This window comes from Ostrea edulis, chromosome 1, assembly GCF_947568905.1.
Source record: "Ostrea edulis chromosome 1, xbOstEdul1.1, whole genome shotgun sequence".
Lineage (NCBI taxonomy): Eukaryota > Metazoa > Mollusca > Bivalvia > Ostreida > Ostreidae > Ostrea > Ostrea edulis.
The window spans coordinates 42,185,711-42,204,550 of NC_079164.1; the positions used below are offsets into that span (position 1 = coordinate 42,185,711).

General features: G+C 35.7%; 1 protein-coding gene across 1 annotated transcript; it reads right to left on the minus strand.

Moving 5' to 3' along the window:
* Positions 1–9,566: 9,566 nt before the first annotated feature.
* On the minus strand, positions 9,567–15,723 carry LOC130047773 (uncharacterized). The gene is made up of 3 exons (XM_056143191.1): positions 15,703–15,723; positions 9,865–9,973; positions 9,567–9,721 (listed from the first exon to the last, which is right to left on the minus strand). Exons 1-3 carry the CDS (start codon positions 15,721–15,723, stop codon positions 9,567–9,569), a joined length of 285 nt encoding a protein of 94 aa, XP_055999166.1.
* Between the last annotated feature and the right edge of the window lie 3,117 nt (positions 15,724–18,840).

Genomic DNA, 18,840 nt, shown 5'->3' on the forward strand with positions numbered 1-18,840 from the left:
CAAAAAAGCCTTTTCTGGATGTTTTGGGTCGGGATTAATTCAAACGAGTGAAGGTGAACTGTGCGGTCCTGGCGTTATATAAGTCATGGAAAAACTTTGTTTTCTGAACTCTTTTATTTCTATAAACTTCAACGATGAGTTGTATCTCAAATACATTACATGTACTTATAAAATTAGATATCTTGATCAATACAGAACTGTGTCAAGGAGTTCTTACTAACGAATTCCAATACAAATCTGTGATATTTATAGACCGAATAACTGTTACGTAACAATACAAATTGACAAGAACATTACAACACATTAAATATGAAACATGTATCTTATGGAAGACGCATCTAAGCATTTAAAAGTGTTGCAGGGCAATATAACAACAAGTATTTACATTCTATCAATCTTTTTAAACTGAAGATTACTGGAACTGTGGAGGCGTATGCGTTCATCGTGTCACTTTAGAACGGTTCTGTGACACAATAACATCTCCTGGGTGTGAAATAGTGAATGGAGATTAGCAGTGCCAATGTAGCATTATATCAAAATGTCCTGTCGAGGTTGAACTATAGATTACCGAGTCCACGTTGCACTGAGGAATTATTTAGAGTTAAACCAAACGTGTCTACCGAGGAAAGCGTGGGAGGAGAGAAGAAGATTGAAGTCAACGTCTCTTTACGCTGATAATCTGAGATTAAAAAAAACTGCGAAATTCTTATATTCCTTACAAATCGTCAGAGACGTCAGGCCCAAATTGTGTGTATCATAATCGACGATAAGACGTCTTATTAAAACACAGAATTAGAACAATAGATGATTGCTCTTGTCAAATGGTTAGCCAGAAGATGCAAGATAATCGTTTTTGACTGAATTCGTCCAATCCATTTATGGCTGGATTTTTATGGACTGATAAAAATATCTCGGTTGTACAGCATCACGTGGTCACTAACACAGTGAATATTGTTTTTTTTTTCTGTGGTGTTGTATTTACAAGTTGAGGAGAGAATGTTCGCAATATAGCACACAATCATGTAATTTGATGATTATGTCATTACCAGACAATGAAAAATAAATCATTCGAAATGAAATTGTATAAGATTTGTGAGCTTAAGAAGCATACAAGTTCCACAGCACTTTCGAGAAAGTGCATTTTTTAAAATTTCAAACTTCGCGTCGTTATTCCTATAATAGGTAAGCAAATGACAGACCTGCTTAGTGCCATTTGTTGAAAAAGTATTTAAGTAAACGATGAAGTATTGGATAAACCGGTAAACAACCTATTATACGAATTGCGGAACTTTTTTTTCCATGTTACATAGCTTTACACCTTCTCAGTAAGAATACTCAGTGTCCGGAGAGTGTCTTCGTATACTCACTTAATTCTCACCTCTGCGATCCGAGTTCGATCCTGAGGATCGGCAAGTGTTGTATGCAAGACGGTATTGTAGTTGCCCACTTGGACACGTGAGTTTCCTCCAGGTACTTCGATTTCTTCCCACATCAATAATCCTTTCGGGCAAATATCTGAACCAACTATAAGCATTAAAAGCAGTTATTTATGGAACGCCATAACTGCCTTAAGGTATGGTACATCATATTACGTGGTGTGTTCCATATTATATATATATATATATATATATATATATATATATATATATATATATATATAAATGTAAGCTCCGTATATTAAATGGTCACCACTCCTTTTTATAGGGTGAAAGGTATAAAATAAACGGGACCGGTCGCGGTAGCTCATTGGTAGAGTGTTCGCTTCGTAACTAGGAGGTCGTGAGTTCGAGCAAAGTCTCGTGCCCTGCTCGTGCCATGGCCGCGTCAAACCTACATGTAAGATGTTAAAACTGGTAGTGATTGCTCCTTCGCCAAACGCTCGGCATTTAGAACTGAGAATCACGGGTCTTTCGGATATTAGCTTAAAAACGGAGGTCCCGTGTCGCGGCAGTTGTTGGCACAATAAAGAACCCTCATTACTCCAGCCAAGAGCGCTAAGCATACGTCTAAATTTGTGGTACTTCACCTACAGTTGGTGAAGTCTCAATACGAGTGAAAAATTCTCGACGGGACGTAAAAAACAATCAATCATTCAACATAATAAATGGTGTGTTCCCATATCATAAATAAAGGGTCGGTTCACTATGTTATGATCACAACTCCTTGTTATAAGGTGAAAGGTACATATCAAATGGTGTGTTCCATATAAAAGAAGATCGGTTTACTATGTTAAATGGTCATCGCTCTTTGTTATATGGTGAAAGGCACATAATAAATGGTTAGTAACACATTACAAACATGCGTCAAGTACATTAATTGGTGTGCAGCTAATTTCACATCGTTGAAAAAACACATTAAATGGTGGTAATGATGATTGAAGGGTGATTATTTAACTAGAAGAGATTTTGGAATATCGATTTTAAGAATTTTTAAGTACCATTCTATTTCCTTTCAAATTTGGTATGAAGCATCTTTGCAACAAGTGGGACATCAATTGTAAATTTCAGGACTCTTGCTCTTCAGGGGTTTTATGGGCAGGGCAAAAACTGTCAATAATTGACCAATTTTCAAAAATATTCTTCATCGATCGGTAAGAAAAACACTTCAATAAAGTGTTTTGGATACATTTTGGATAAACTATAAGGCATAAAACATTGCTGCAGCAGTTTAAATACATTCACTGTGTTTACTGTGTGTGTTACGGTGTCCGTGTGTGAATAGAACTCATGTCGAGTGAGGGTAATGATAACCAACTCAAAAAATCGGAGCGTGTAAAGAGGAAACTTAATAGTCCATCAGATAAACAAACCAAAATAACTCGCAGGAGGTTTTTATCTGCATCCCTTCCAGATCTAAATGCAAAAAACACTTTTGGTGACAAAGTCAAACTCAACAATATGGAAGGTAATTGCGGACTGGCTACTACAAGCAATGACTCTTTGTCTGATCCTACAACATGTACCAATCATACTATAACAACGGATGTAATCCCCATTGCTCAACCGCCCCTTATACAATCCGAGGATCACACATACAGTTTACCAGGTCTGATTTATTCGGCTATGAGTGACCAAAGTTTCATGGAACAGTTAGTACCTGTACTGGCCAATGCCATAACACCTTCTATAGAAAAGGCTGTCCAGTCAGTATTTCAACAGCTGACAGAGACATTAAAAAAACCCTGAAGAGATCAGTGAGCTTAAAAAAACTAAGTGATGCAGATGAATGCAATACAGATCTTCAGAAACAAATATGGGGTTTGGAAGAATCGGTAGATGAACTAGAACAGTATGGCAGGAGAAACTCCTTAAGGTTCCACAACTGTCCAGTGCCTAGACAACAACATCAGCAACGTCATCGAAATCGTGTAGACACAGACGCGATAGTTACAGAGCTGTGCAAGAAGATGAATATCGATCTGACAGACGATGACATTTCCCGATCCCATCCAATCGGCAAACCCAACAAAAGTGGAAATATACAGATAATCAGCAAATTCAAAAATTGGAAAACCAAAAACAGAGTATACTCAGAAAAACGGAAACTCAAAATCACTAAAATATTCTTGACAGAGGACCTAACGAAGTACCAACAGGGAATGATTCAGGAATTGGCCAAAGCAAAACGCGAAGGTGAAGTGAACTCATGCTGGACGAATGACGGGCGCATCTTTGTGAAATTTGAAGAAAGGGGGCCAAAACACCTAATCCGCTATTTCAATGACCTTTACCACATTGTGTCAAGGCCAGGATCTGATTAATATGGACCTCCATACGTATTCATTATCACAGTCGCACTTTGATTTAGCATACAATTGTATTATTATCACTACCATTATATTATTATTAGTTCCATTTTGCATTGTATATATACATGTACACCGGTACATGCATCTTTTTACTGATATATATGTACTCATTACAAAAACATTGTAACCCTCATTTTTCCTTCCAAAGTATGCTGTTCCTACCAGAAAATGTATATTTGTACATAACATTTTTGTTATTTAACCTAGATGCTACCAACAGGCTTTTGGTTTTGCCTAGGGATGAACACAGTCACTGTTTTCTTTTGTTGTTTGTTTACCTTTTTAACTTTGTTCTTTCTTTTTTAACCGATATCAAAGGTCACATTGAAAATGTAAATGCAGTATGTGAATATACCATAGGTATATATTAATCAATTGTACTTGTATATCTACAGATATAATTATTGATATGATTGCTATATGAAAGCTAATCATTTTTTACCTTTGATATACCTTTGAGTTTCATTTCTTGAACATTATCATATATGTAATGAATTGTCATATAGGAGAGGGTGTTCTAAGTTTTAAGAACTTGTGCTCAATCCGTTTGTAATAACATCCAGACAATAAAATATGTTCAAATCAAATCAAGAAAAACTAAATACTTAATGATGTAATGCAGGAAAGCCTCTACCAATATTGTAAATTTCGCGATCCCTGGGGTAGATGTTCTGACTCCAGGAAGGGGTCAATCTTCTTACATAGTATCTACATTTACATGTATGTGTCAAACACTTAAATAACATCTTCTTTAGTGCTTTTGATACTAAATTGAAACTAAATTGATATTTAGAAAGAACAGGCAGTCTTTACCAAAATTGTAAATTTGATGATCCCAGGGGTAGGAGTTTTTGCATCAGGGTAGGGCCAAAATGATCAGTTTTTAAATGTGCGAACAATAGAACATTTTTAACGTATTGATAAGCACCATTCCAATTCCTTTCAAATTTGGTATGAAGCATCCTTTGGATAAGGGAGACATGAATAGTAAATTTCAGAACTCCTGCACCCCTGGGGCCTTAGGTGTGGGGCAAAAACTGACGAATTTTCAATAATCTTCTCTACTATCGCACATGTGTAAGAAAAACTAAATGCATGGTGATGTTCAGTAAGTAGGTCTCTAAAACAAGAGGCCCAATGGCCACATCGCTCACCTGAGTCACCTTGTCCCTTGTTTAAAGATTTTCCCTATATATTCGCACGTAAATTTTTGATTTCTATTGTGGCCCAAACCTACCCTCGGGGGCCATAGATTTTACAAAATTGAATCTGCACTATAATAGGAAGTTTGCATGTAAATGTAAAGTGCTCTGGCCCAATAGTTTTTCAGAAGAATATTTCAAAGATTTTATCTATATACATGTACTTGTATGCAAAACTTTAATCCCCTATTGTGGCCCCGCCCTACCCCTGGGGACCATGATTTTAACAAACTTGAATCTGCACTATGTCAGAAAGCTTTCATGTAAATTTGTACTTTTCTGGCCCAGTCGTTCTTCAGATTGTATCTTGCTTAACGTCTCACTCGAGAATTTTTCTCTCATATGGAAACGTCACCAAGACCAGTGAAGGGCTTCAAATTTAGGCCTTTGCTCGGCCCTTACGGCTTTTGAGCAGTGAGGATTCTTTAGCGTGCTACACCTACTGCGACACGGGACGTCCGTTTTCAAGGTCATCTCCGAGGACCCGTGACATTCACACCTAATGCCGAGCGTTTGGCGATGGTTCTTTGATCCCATATTGTGGCCCCATCCTACCCCCGGGGGTCATGATTTTAACAAACTTGAATCTGCACTATGTCAGAAAACTTTCATATAAATTTCAGCTCTTCTGGCCCAGTGGTTCTTGAGAAGATTATTAAATGAACCCATCCTATTTTTACATTTTCATAATTATCTCCCCTTTGAAGAAGACACGGTCCTTCATTTGAACAAACTTGAAAGCCCTTAACCCCAGGATGCTTTTTGCCAAGTGTGGTTGAAATTGTTCCTTTGAGAGTTTTAAATACGTTATTTGAAGAAGCCCATGCTAGTCTGTACTTGGATTTTTCAAAACCGCAATATAGACTGAACTCTATGATTATGAACGTTGTCAATTAGAGGCTCTTTAAACCACCGCGGGTCATGGATGATGTTCCTTCTGAACCATGGCGCCAGTCCCTTAAGCTTAAATTTACAAACAAAGGAATAGATGCCGTCAACATAAGCAACATTCTTCGTTATAAAAGAGTTCAGTCTTGTATTCCAACATATTTCAAGTTCAAGTTTACACCCTGTATTTCCTAGAAATACAATCCTACAATTGCATCAAAACTTTATAATTATAAACAAACTTTGCAGTGCCTAGATATAGACCATCTTATACGTAATCCACCTACGTGTCCTTGCTCTTCATCTTCTTTCAACTATAGTCCAGCTGGACATGGCATTACTGGTAATATTGATATAGTTGAAAATGAGGACTTTCATTCATGCACTTATTTTAAAAGGTCCTAAATACAGAGAACCTTGGTTTTTCAATTGGCGATAGAACTTCATCTCTATTATGAATTTTGTCGAAGATTATGCCAGACTATGGGCTAAATACGAAAAAGAACTTGATACATTGTCAGAATGGATTAAAAGTATAAGAGGAATATTAAAATCCCGCATTAGAAACATCAAAACAAAAGTACGTACCATCTACCATTCAGTGTTTAGTAAACCAGAAGTGATAAAAGAACTAGATAGACTCCAAGGCACCTGATCCCACCTCTGGTGTGTCCAGGGGTCCGTGGTTGTCCAACTATCTATTTTTTATTGCTTGTAGGAGTTATGAGATTGATCACTGTTCGTTATCTTCACCTTTCATAGATTACAAGAGGTATATGTTTTGGTTCCAACTGACAAAGCTTGTAATAACATTGTCTTTGTAAGGCTCATTATATACGAACTTTGCATTAATTCCACTTTTGGCAATGGTACTTATACTCCAACTGCCCTTTCAAAAGATGAAGTATGTTTCAGTTTTAGACATATTTAATATCCCAGTCAATGGGTCGGATGAATATGAGTTACCGTACCTATACTGGTTTCCTGAACTTCATAAAAACCCTTACAAAATATATATTGTTTGATCCAATAAATGAACTACCAAGCCCATATCTTTGCTCCTCACGAAAATATTAACTGCTGTGAAGGAGAAACTTCAAACGTATTGTACGACTACATATGCCAGAAGTGGTGTAAATCAAATGTGGATTCTAAAGAATTCTAAAGAACTTTTAGTAAATTTGAAATTGCAAAACTGTTCTCAAATCAACAACATCAAAACGTATGACTTTTCAACACTTTACAAGATCATTCCTCACGATAAATTAAAAACTAGACTTTTTGACATCATAGACGGTTGCTTCTTCAACAAAAATGGAAAACGGAAATAATCATATCTAGTAATCAGTCATCCAAAAACTTACTTTGTTAAACACCAGTCTGATTCCACGCACAAATACTCTGAAGTTGAAATAAATAATATGCTAGAGTTCCTCATTGACAATATCTTCGTGGTCGTTGGTGATCAGGTCTTCCAACAGTCTGCTGGAATTTCCATGGGCACGAATTGTGCTCCTTTGTTAGCTTACCTGTTGTTATCTTCTTATGAAGCAGAATTTATTTTAAAAACGTCTACGTAAGAAGAAAAAATCTCTAGCTGTTGCCTTCAATTCTACATTTAGATAATATTATATCGACGACGTATTATCTATTAAAAATAATTTTCATTCATTTGTCGATTTTATATTCCCTGTGATCTCGAAATAAAGGACACCACAGAGTCTTCTACTTCTGCTTCATACTTAGATATTTTATTTTATTGGAAACAGATATTAACGGCAAACTAACAACTCACCTTTATGACAAACGGGATGATTTTAACTTCTCCATCTTTAACTCCTCATATTTGTGTAGCAATATTTCATTATCACCTGCATATGGTGTTTATATATCTCAACTGATTCGATACGCAAGAGCTTGTTCTGAGTATGGTCAGTTTTTAAATCGAGGCAAGCCACTGATAAACAAGTTGATGGTGCAGGGTGTTCAATAGTCTCGTTTAAAGTCAGCATTTCGCAAATTCTATGGTCGTTATAACGATCTAGTTTGCCAATGTAACCTATCATTGGGTCAAATGCTATCTGACTTGCTTCATACCGATTGTTAGGCCGTTCTTGGCACAGTGATGTTAACTACGGATAACTCCGTTTACCTGATCAGGATATAGGACTCACGGCGGGTGTGACGGGTCGACAGGGAATGCGTAATCCTCCTAGTCACCTGATCGCACCCCTGGTATATCCAGGGGTCCGTGTTTGGCCGACTCTCTATATTGTATTGCTTATAGGAGTTATGAGATTGATCACTGTTCGTTATCTTCACCTTTCATTGGCCCAGTGATTCTGGAGAAGAAGTCGAAAATGTAAAACGTTTACAGACGGACAGACGACGGACAACAGTGGAACAGAAAACTCGCTTGAGCTTTCAGCTCAGGTGATCTAAAAATTGTAAATCTTATGATCCCAGGGGTAGAGGTTCTAACCCCAGGGTGGGGCCAGTATTTATATAGTATATATGTGTAAAACATTTAAATGATATCTTCTTTAATGCTATTGATGCTACTAAATTGAAAATAAATAGATATTTAGAAGGAGTAGATCAACTTTTACCAAACTTGTAAATTTGATTATCCCAGAGGGTAACGGTTTTGGTTCCAGGGTGGAGCCAAAGTTATCATAGTGAATATTGTCTTTATCATTTGAAAAACTTTTTTATATTCGCTGTTACGGTATAAAAACTGCATATTTAGGAAAGGCAGGAAAGAACGTGCCAAAATTATGAATTTTGCAGCCTTAGGGTTTGATTCTAGGACAGGTCCAAATTAGTCATATCATGTTAATGTTACATATATTATATTATGTAAAGCCTTTCATCACTATATACACTTTTGAGGGCATTTAAGTTTTAAGAATACATCTGTTTTATACTGTTGCTAAATATCAGAATTTAGCTTACATATGCAGAACAAGATTTCATGGTTCTTGGCACTAGTGATACTTTTAACTAATCCCTAGGTGACCGATAAGATCTGTAGGCCTCTTGTTTTGCCTTAAGTTTAATACTTATGTTATACCAGTTTACCAGAAAGCTCATCGGAATTAATTGTTGAATAACACCATTTAATTCAGTCAATACTGACTTTGACTTTGTTTTATATTTATGTTTGAATTTGAATAAAATGAGAATGCTTCACCAGTTTTATTCATGATACATCTACCTGACAAGGGGCGGTGGGATGTTTTAATTTCGAAATTCAATTTAAAGAGCAAATTATTACATAATGTACAAGTTATTTCTATTTATAATTTTTAATACTTGTAAATTCATCTGAATCCCACTGTCGATGTTAATCCAGGTACTGGTATTTGGAGTACCTTCAATTAGCTGAATGCGACAATCGTCGCTCATTACATGAGACAACACATAATGAACTACAGGTCCGGTGTCGTCTGACGTCAAATTGTCACTCCAGTACAACCCCATACATCTCAATGTCCTCATCTCCTCCAACCGCATTCTGCAATTATCCCGAAATCCACATATTTAATGGGGAGGACTTTACTGTTCTAATCCTGTGATATGCTCAAGCTTATCTCCATACCTGTACCTGGAGTTTGTTGTTAATTAATATGAAGGATGAATGTATACTGAAGAGTTGCAATGAGGATCTAGGATTCCTTCATCCTCCATGTGATAGAATGGTAGTCAACACACAACACACCTGTGTATACGTCCCTCCACAAACGTTCAATACGTTGGTTATGAACACGTTTTCTCGTTATCATGCTTCCATGACCGGTGTCTCTCTTTTTTACCAAGAAATCTGCAATGGCCACATTTTCTAAGCCTTTTACTGGACCTTACTCTCAGAAGAATCCCATAAAAGTTGACTCCTTCCAAAAAATACAATGAAAAGCAACGAATCAGCTTTGTTGTTGTCTAGACATTTTAAAATTGTAATAAGACGGCTACAACCATCAATTCCTCCAGCAATTATTAAACTCCATCTTATTAATTTATGGTTTTTGTCAATGTGCCAAAGGTGATTCGGTTCCTGGACATTGTATACTCGCCTCTTGAGACAACACCCTTTCCCCCGCTCGTTTATACCTTTGTTATCAACACGATGTCGGCTCTCTCTAAGTCTGTACCTTTGTATGTGTATACCTCTTGTTCTCAAAATCTGACCAAGGAAACTTTCACCGCAAAAGGAAAATTCTACAATTAGATTTGCCACGCAAATGTCGAGTTCATCATCAGTGCAGTCTGAGAATTTTAATTTGGAAATAGTATTTTGCGATACAATGTTCTTTCTGACACCGATAAAAGCGTTGCTATATCAGATATGACGAAATCTTCAGAAATTTCTTCAATTAGATTTTGTATAAAGATTTTAGGGAATTACAAATACAGGAGGTCCACTGAAACTGCTTACTTTATTTGGCTGCTTTATACCGTACCGAACACATCCTGAGTGTCCCCATATCAGTAACACCTAACTCACCTACTTCATGACTGGATAATAGACAAATATCAGGCGAAATCTGTGGCAATGAAAAATTGTTTAAAAGACAGTCTAAATGAAGTTTTTCAAGCATCATACCCATTTCTGAATTCGCCGTTTTGATACACCTCTGAACTGTAGGTAAATAAACAACATTTATATTTTTCGTTTATGATCGGTGTGTCACTATATAACGTAGAGTAAGCACGGATTAATATTTTTCACGGACTAATTCTAACAGTTAACCAATCAACGTGTTGTTAACATCATACAGTACATGGTACATGTACATATATAGCAAAATTCTTTTTGCCCTATTTAACCTTTGTCAGACACTCCGTACAATAGTACTTCAACACATTAATTTGATAATTGAACCATGTTAACTTGATTAAGCACACTTTATTTCCGAATATGCACTACACAACATGGTATTCATACCAACTTAATCACGAAATCACCCTTTGGAATGTAAGGTGACCAGACGTAAGCATGTTCATGTATTGTGGGTTTTTTTTTTCAACCATGTGAAATTCGCTGCACACCAATTAATGTACTTGACGTAGTTTTTGTAATGTGCTACTAACCATTTATTATGTGCCTTTCACCACGTACATGTAAAAAGAAGTAGTGACCATTTAACACACATGTAGTGAATAGAACCTTTATTATATGGAACACACCATTTAATATGTACCTTTCACCTTATAAGAAGGAGTGGTGACCATTCAATATTGAATATACAGAGCCGACTTTGTTTTTTATATGGAACACACCATGTGATATGATGCACCATACCTTAAGCATCTATGGCGTTCCATAGTTATAGAAATTGTTTATAAATTGTTCTAAAAAAAATAGTTTAAACTTTATAAAAACAAGAATAAGGAATACAATTTCACAAATTATATGAAACACTCTTTCTAAAAGTAACCATGGAAGTAATACTGTGTCAGTAATGAGAAAAGTGTACACTTGCCCAAAGTATGTCATTTTATCCCCAAGATGACCGCTTATACATGTATTTTTGTTTACCTTTTAAATAGAAATTAAACACTTACCTTATCGCTTCGTATTTTGACTCAATATTTAGGGTAAATCTTTTTGATACAAATACTTTCCGACATCGATCGCTTTGGTAGACAGAATAGAGGAATCTGAGGTAAGTTTTTGACAGATTATTCTAAGAACACAGTCATTCCCGTTATAAGTCATCATTGGTTCGGATGAAGAAAAATTGACATTTTAAGTGATTTTAAATGATTTTTCAAAACAAGCCATACATTTAAGTCGGGGATTGTGGGGGGCCAAAAAATGGTGGTATATTGTTCTTCCGTCTGTCTGGAGCGATGATCGTCCATGAAATGCCAATGTGAATTTCCAAAATATTCCACGATTACATACCACAAATATTCATCCAATACATTACTGTACTTTTGAGAGTTCATATCACCGTCAACAAATGACAATATTCCAAATCCATGGTTAGTAATCGTCACCCAAAAACGTCAACTTCAAACTGCGTGAGGGTCCCTGTCCAAGACATTCTAAACCATAGCCCCTCCATTTCTCCGATATTTTCCTCCAAACTTTGAATAACGTTACCTTCAGGTTTTACAACTATGGTCATTTCATCACTAAAATAACATTCTTCCAGTGTTGGTCAACTTTCCAAGTTAATTTCCCCCTACAACACGGAAGTATTTTTTCCACCCCTAATTTTTTGGCCACGGTCCTCCTCCAATATTTCTGTCGATTCAATTCACGCTGAATCGTTCTACCAAAAACTGTTTTTGGCACTGACCTGTTATATTCCCCATTAAATGTCCGATAAATTTTTCTTCTGTCTTTTTTTTAATGATCCTTCATAAAGTCGTTTGATCGTGAACTGTCATTGATCGGGGTCGTCCACTTCGATGTTTATTTTCAATGCTGCCTCGCTCACCAGATCGCTTTAAAAACCAACAGATGGTTCAGGTATTCAAAGGCAAATATTCTGCCATCTTTGTCGCTTTCAATCCAATTTCAGATAGTGAAATAACACTTTTCTTCTCATCAATGGTAAGTCCTCGGCCCTTTAGTTCCATGCTTGTTGTTTACAATTTGCAGAAGTTATGACTACTTCCGGTTTACATAGGGTAAAAAGAGTTTACGGTGGCTTGTTTATGACAAAAAGAAGTAAATTCGTAAGTGTGGAATAGGATTTTATTGATAGTGAATATCGATTGAATTTTTTTTACGGCGGCCATTTCGAGAAAAACCAAGCATTCTGAGAGTATTGCATGGCAATACATAGTCCCCTACCGGTTGCAAAAATCACTGTACCACAACAATATTCAAAGTTCATTATGTAGGTTATGGTAAAAGGAGAAATTGGGGAACCAGGATAGGAATGATTGGAAATCAACTACTATTCGAGTAGAGATTAGACAAGGAAAAAAGACAAATTTATGATTAGGTTTAGGTCTTTAACCAAGTCAATAAACTGTGACATGTAGATAATCATGAATAATTTATTTATATTGTAGTATTACTATGCTAGAAGTTTTAATGAGTGTAGTATTCTTAATTCTTATCTACAGAGATAAGAAACTTGGATGTAAACTAACAATTCATGTTATTTTTCTACGTCCAAGGGCCATAACTTAATGGAAAATCAACGGACCCAGATGAAATTCAAACTTGATCTGCAACTTGTTATGGCAAAGCAATGTACCAAATATCAAGTGAATATCTGCAAGCACAACCAAAAAAGTCTGGAAAACTGATAATTCATGCTATTTTTCTAAGTCCAAGGGCCATAACTAAGTGAAAAATCAACGGACCGAGACGAAATTCAAACTTGATCTGTAACTTGTTATGACAAAGCAATGTACCAAATATCAAATGGATATCTGTAAGCACAATAAAAAAAAGTCTGGAAATCTGATTATTATAGACAATGAAGGCAAATGTAAAGTTAAATAAGATTTATTTTGTTGTTGGCGAACGAGGCCACGGCCGTAGGGCTGCCGGATGATAAATGGCTAGCCCTAAATTATATACATTACATTATCATTATGCCATATTATCATTTGAGGGCTCAATAGTCAAAACATTGTTTGGAACGACTTCAACCACTGTCCAATGTAGAGCCCTCACATATATCATTCATTCCATCATTATACATTATTCATTATGCATACATGATGCATTCCAACATTATACAATATGCATTATATCATTATACATCGTAGTATTATATCATTAAACATTATGACATTATGCAATAATTCCAATTTTATTTATTACAGTTGTTTTGATTGGACAAAAAACAAAGCCGGACGAGAATTTACACATCAATAAATCTGAAAATCCGGAACTACTTTCGTGACCTGTTTCTAATATACACTGTAAACAATATGGCTGCCCCATGTTCTCGCTTATAATGATCATACTTTGAATATATGATTTAAACCTATATTTGCATTGATATGAATTTAAAATCTCGAAATATATCTATAAAAGAATTTTTTTTAAATAATAAAAACCCACATATATAAGAATTTGCGAAAAGGAATTTACGTATCGTCTGCATTAATACGTCACTATACATGTAAGCAATTACATGTAAACAATGGATTCCGACGACAGCGAAGCTTTTGAGGCTCCTCCGGTAACATTTTATGTTAAATTACCGGACGACATGAACTCGGGGGAAGTTATTACACTTCTAGAAGTGCTACAGTCAGACGTTGAAGGGTTTGATCAGATGCTGAGTGATTGTGCCCAACAAAATGAAACAGGTAGCCCTACAGTGATGGAAACTGCGACAGAGGCTGCACCCCAAAGTATTCCAGATGTAATTCGACAAAATGCATGTACTTCTACAAGATTTAAATCATTAAATGAAGAAGATTTGCATCAGATTGAACAAAACCAATATACCGAGGCAACCAAGAAAAACACTAAATGGGGCATACGTCTCTTTAATGGTGAGCAATAATTACTAGTATATGATTTGCAATAATGATATTAATGCTGTGAAGTATACACCACAAATTCAAACCAGTCAATGTTCAGTTTTGACATTAAATTGAAAATCAAAACATGATCATTTATGGATAGAGATATGGAATATTGAAAGCAGTCAGAAACACACATAGGCCTAAAGTTGAAAAGTTAAAAATGCTAAGAGAGGTTGTCGCAAATTGTCTTGTTTTATGATCTATCCGAATAACTTTGTGTAGATGAACTGTTCGAATAGTAGACCAGCTGCATTAAAAATAAATTTATAATATTATTTCAACATGGTGTATGGAAAGATTGCATCAGGTCTTGGATATGTATACAGTCCCAACAGCCGTCTTAAATGAAAATCTGCGAAAATTTTATGCTGAAGCACAGCCCAAAAATCTGAGTAACCGCTCAAAGAAAATGGATGAAGAATATGCTGCTGAGTATCACAAAAACTCAATGAAAAATGTCAGAGCTGCTATCAACAGATATTTGAAAGATATAGGTCGTCAAATAGATATAGTCAAAGACACCGAATTCAAGAGTTCAAATGCCATGTTAAGTTCTAAATTAAAATTCAACTTGAAACAAGGGCTATCGCGACCAACAAAGCACCATCCTACAATACCTCAAGAGGATTTAATCAAAATTAACAGCTACTTATTAAATCACAACCCTGTTGCACTCCGATTTAGAGTTTGGTACTTCCTTGCCATACACTTTGTGAACCGTGGCTGCGAGTTTCACCATCAACTGTCAATTTAAAACTCTTTGAAATTCGATAAAGATGAGAATGGCGTTGAATATGTGACAATAACACATGAAACGCACCAAAAAACCACCAAGGAGGTCTTTATGAAGACAAAGAAGAGACAGAGGACAAACGAATGTATGCCACAGGAACATCAACTTGCCCAGTCCAATCACTAAAAACCTTCCTCTCTAAAACTGACCCAAAAGCTATCGCTGTTTAATGAGTGCAACAAAGATGCTCTGCGTGCGGAATATCCTGATACCCATGCAATTTGGTATTCCGATATACCTGTCAAGCCTAAAAAGTTCTCTACATTTATGCCAGACATATGCAAAAATGCAACAGTGAAAAGGTTCACAGCCCACTCCTTGAGGACCACTGCCATAACAGCGATGAGTGACGCAGGATTGACAGATAGAAACATAATGTACATGTCGGATCATAAATGCGAGGAATCCCTGAAATCTTATTGCCGTCGCCCTAGCATGTGAACAAAAGAAAGTTATTAGCTCGGTTCTCGGCAGCGTTGCCTCTAGGGAGAAAAACCTACCTCAATTATCTGTTTCTCCATCTCCAGCAGCCTTAAATCCAGTTTTGCCGTCACTTTCTGATGTACCCGGTGTTGTAACAAATCAGAACGTCAGTATCAATCGAGAGCCCCGTTATTTAGCTGGGTTTGGATCTTATTCAATGTTCAAAGAATGTCATTTTCACTTTAACAACTGACGCGTAAATAAGACAGTGTCAAGGACGAATCTTTGAAATCAGTCTCTGCAGTGTTCTGATCAATATTTACGAAAATTGTTGAATTAAACATTACTTATCAAGTAATTATAAACTAGTTTTGTTGTGAGTTTTCGAAAATTAAAGTTGAATGTCATAAATGTTTATCAAAGTTGGATTTTTTTGTACAGCGCGATGTATTCATACGCGCCAGAAAACGAATAACGTAATGTACGGAGACTCGGAGGGGAAACTATTCAAATCTTTTAAAATTGTTGATAAACGAATTGGAATTATAAGAGTCAAACATTCTTTTTGAAGAATTTATCGATGTGTAAACTCTGGACATTTTACTCACAAACTTAACATAAAAGTGCTTCAGTTTGTGAGTAAAATGTCCAGAGTTTACACATCGATAAATTCTTCAAAAAGAATGTTTAATCCTATATTATCATTATCATTATTGGCTTTATGATTGAGAAAGATAGACAACATTATTCTGGTACTGGGAACAGATACTCGGTATGATAATGCTATCAAATCTATAAAAGCCAAAAGCGTCGCGAAATATCGCCTATGTTTGCTACATACACATTTAAAAAACAGTTACGGCCGTGACGAGAGAAAGTTCTTTCCACTGGAGTTTTCCCTCTTCGTGAAACAACAAATGACAGGCACAAGAAAAATCCCAAAGTCAATCTGGCAGCATTTGTAGGATATTGGAACAATTTTTAAAAAACTGCAAAATACAGAGAAAACTACGGCAGAAAGAGTTTTACTAATGGTTTGAAATTTTAAGATTATAAATACATATACATTACTGTGTACGAATATTATGAAATTGAACCATTAGTAGAAAATATATGGAGTGGGTGGGTGGGATTTTCTAATAAACAGTCTTTACGCCCAGCTGATTTGTGAAGTATGTTTACAACCGTTGTACTAAACGTGACTTAATGAAAGTCAAAGTATGACGACACAATGCTCAAACATAGAGTAATTTTCCCGGAGTTTTATCAGGTTCAAGAGCGATTGAGTTTTTCATTGCTATAATAATATGATTTATTTTGTAAGGAAAATAAATTGTATTATTCGTGTTATTTTTCTAAGTCCAAGGGCCATAACTAAGTGAAAAATCAACGGACCGAGACGAATTTCGAACTTGATCTGTAACTTGTTATGGCAAAGCAATGTACCAAATATCAAATGAATATCTGCAAGCACAACCAAAAAAAAGTCCGGAAAACTGATAATTCATGCTATTTTTAACTAAGTCCAATGGCTATAACTAAGTGAAAAATCAACAGACCAAGATGAAGTTCAAACTTGATCTGTAACTTGTTATGACAAAGCAATGTACCAAATATCAAATGAATATCTGCAAGCACAACCAAAAAAAGTCTGGAAAACTGATTATTCAGGCTAGTTTCCTAAATCCAAGGGCAATAACTAAGTGAAAAATCAACGGACCGAGACGAAATTCGAACTTGATCTGTAACTTGTTATGGCAAAGGCACATACCAAATATAAAATAAATATCTGCAAGAACAGAGAAAAAAGTGCGGAAAACTGGACTGACGGATAGACGGACGGAGCGCAAACTTTAAGTCCCCTTGACTTCGTCGGTAGGGGACTTAAAAAATTACATACTTTTGGCACGCGAGTGTGATTACCGCTTTATTAAAAAAAATACACATGTTCCGGAATCAGTAATAGGAAAAGTTAATTACTGCTTTCTAATATATACACAAAGTGTAATTATCGCTTTATGATATATACACATGCCCTGAAACCAATGATGGAAAACTGTTATCATTGCTTTATAAAATATACATAAAATGTAATTATTGCTGTATAAAATATACATAAAGTGTAATTATTGCTTTATAAAATATACATAAAGTGTAATTATTGCTTTATAAAATATACACAAAGTGTAATTATTGCTTTATAAAATATACACAAAGTGTAATTATTGCTTTATAAAATATACACAAAGTTTATAATATTGCTTTATATAAAATATACACACGCTCAGGGACCAGTAACGTATAAGTGTTATTATTACTTATATTTACATTCACTGCATCTTTTCTCTTATATTTCTTTTGAAATTGGCATTGCTTTCATCTGCAATAATGAATACATGTTTGTTGCAAATTTGTTCGAACCGGTGTTTTTTTTATTACCACTTATCTGTGTATCATTACCAATTATGAAGCATCATCAAGGTCGAAAGGTGCATTGGCTGTTCCGTTTAAAATGTCTTTTTCTGTTTCATCGGGTGGTGAAGGTAGCAATCATTGCAGAAAAATTACATAACCCGCGTAATCGGGTTATCATTTTTTTTCTGCAATGCTTAGCTACCTTTATCACCCTATGAAACAACAAAGAAAGCATTTTATTGATTAAATATTTATTCATACATGTATATACAAAGTATAATCATCGCTTTAAGATACACGAACCGATCGCAATACGAGTGAAAAATTCTCGACGAAACGTGAAAAAACAATCAATCAATCATAAGATATACACACGGTCCGGAACCACTACCGAAAAAAGTGTAATTATCCCATTACAAGACATAAACAAGGTCCGAAACCAGTAACTGAAAACTCTAATTATTGCTTTATAAGATATGCACACGGTCCGGAACCAGTAATAGAAAAATGATATTACTTTATAAAAGATATTCGAACGGTCCAGACCCACTACAGAGAAGAGTGTTATAACTTTATAAGATATACACACGGCCCGGAACTACTACAGAGAAGAGTGTTATAACTTTATAAGATATACACACGGTCCGGAACCACTACAGAGAAGAGTGTTATAACTTATAAGATATACACACGACCCGGAACCACTACAGAGAAGAGTGTTATAACTTTATAAGATATACACACGGCCCGGAACCACTACAGAGAAGAGTGTTATAACTTTATAAGATATACACACGGCC

Excerpts from the sequence above, each read along its gene's own strand:
- LOC130047773 (XM_056143191.1), bottom strand. The coding sequence starts at position 15,723 with ATGGAGAAACAGATAATTGAG. Across the intron at positions 9,974-15,702 it reads TGGAGAAACAGATAATTGAG|AGGCGAGTATACAATGTCCA; the intron begins GTAGGTTTTTCT and ends TGTTGTCTCAAG. Across the intron at positions 9,722-9,864 it reads AGGAATTGATGGTTGTAGCC|ATTTCTTGGTAAAAAAGAGA; the intron begins GTCTTATTACAA and ends TGGCCATTGCAG.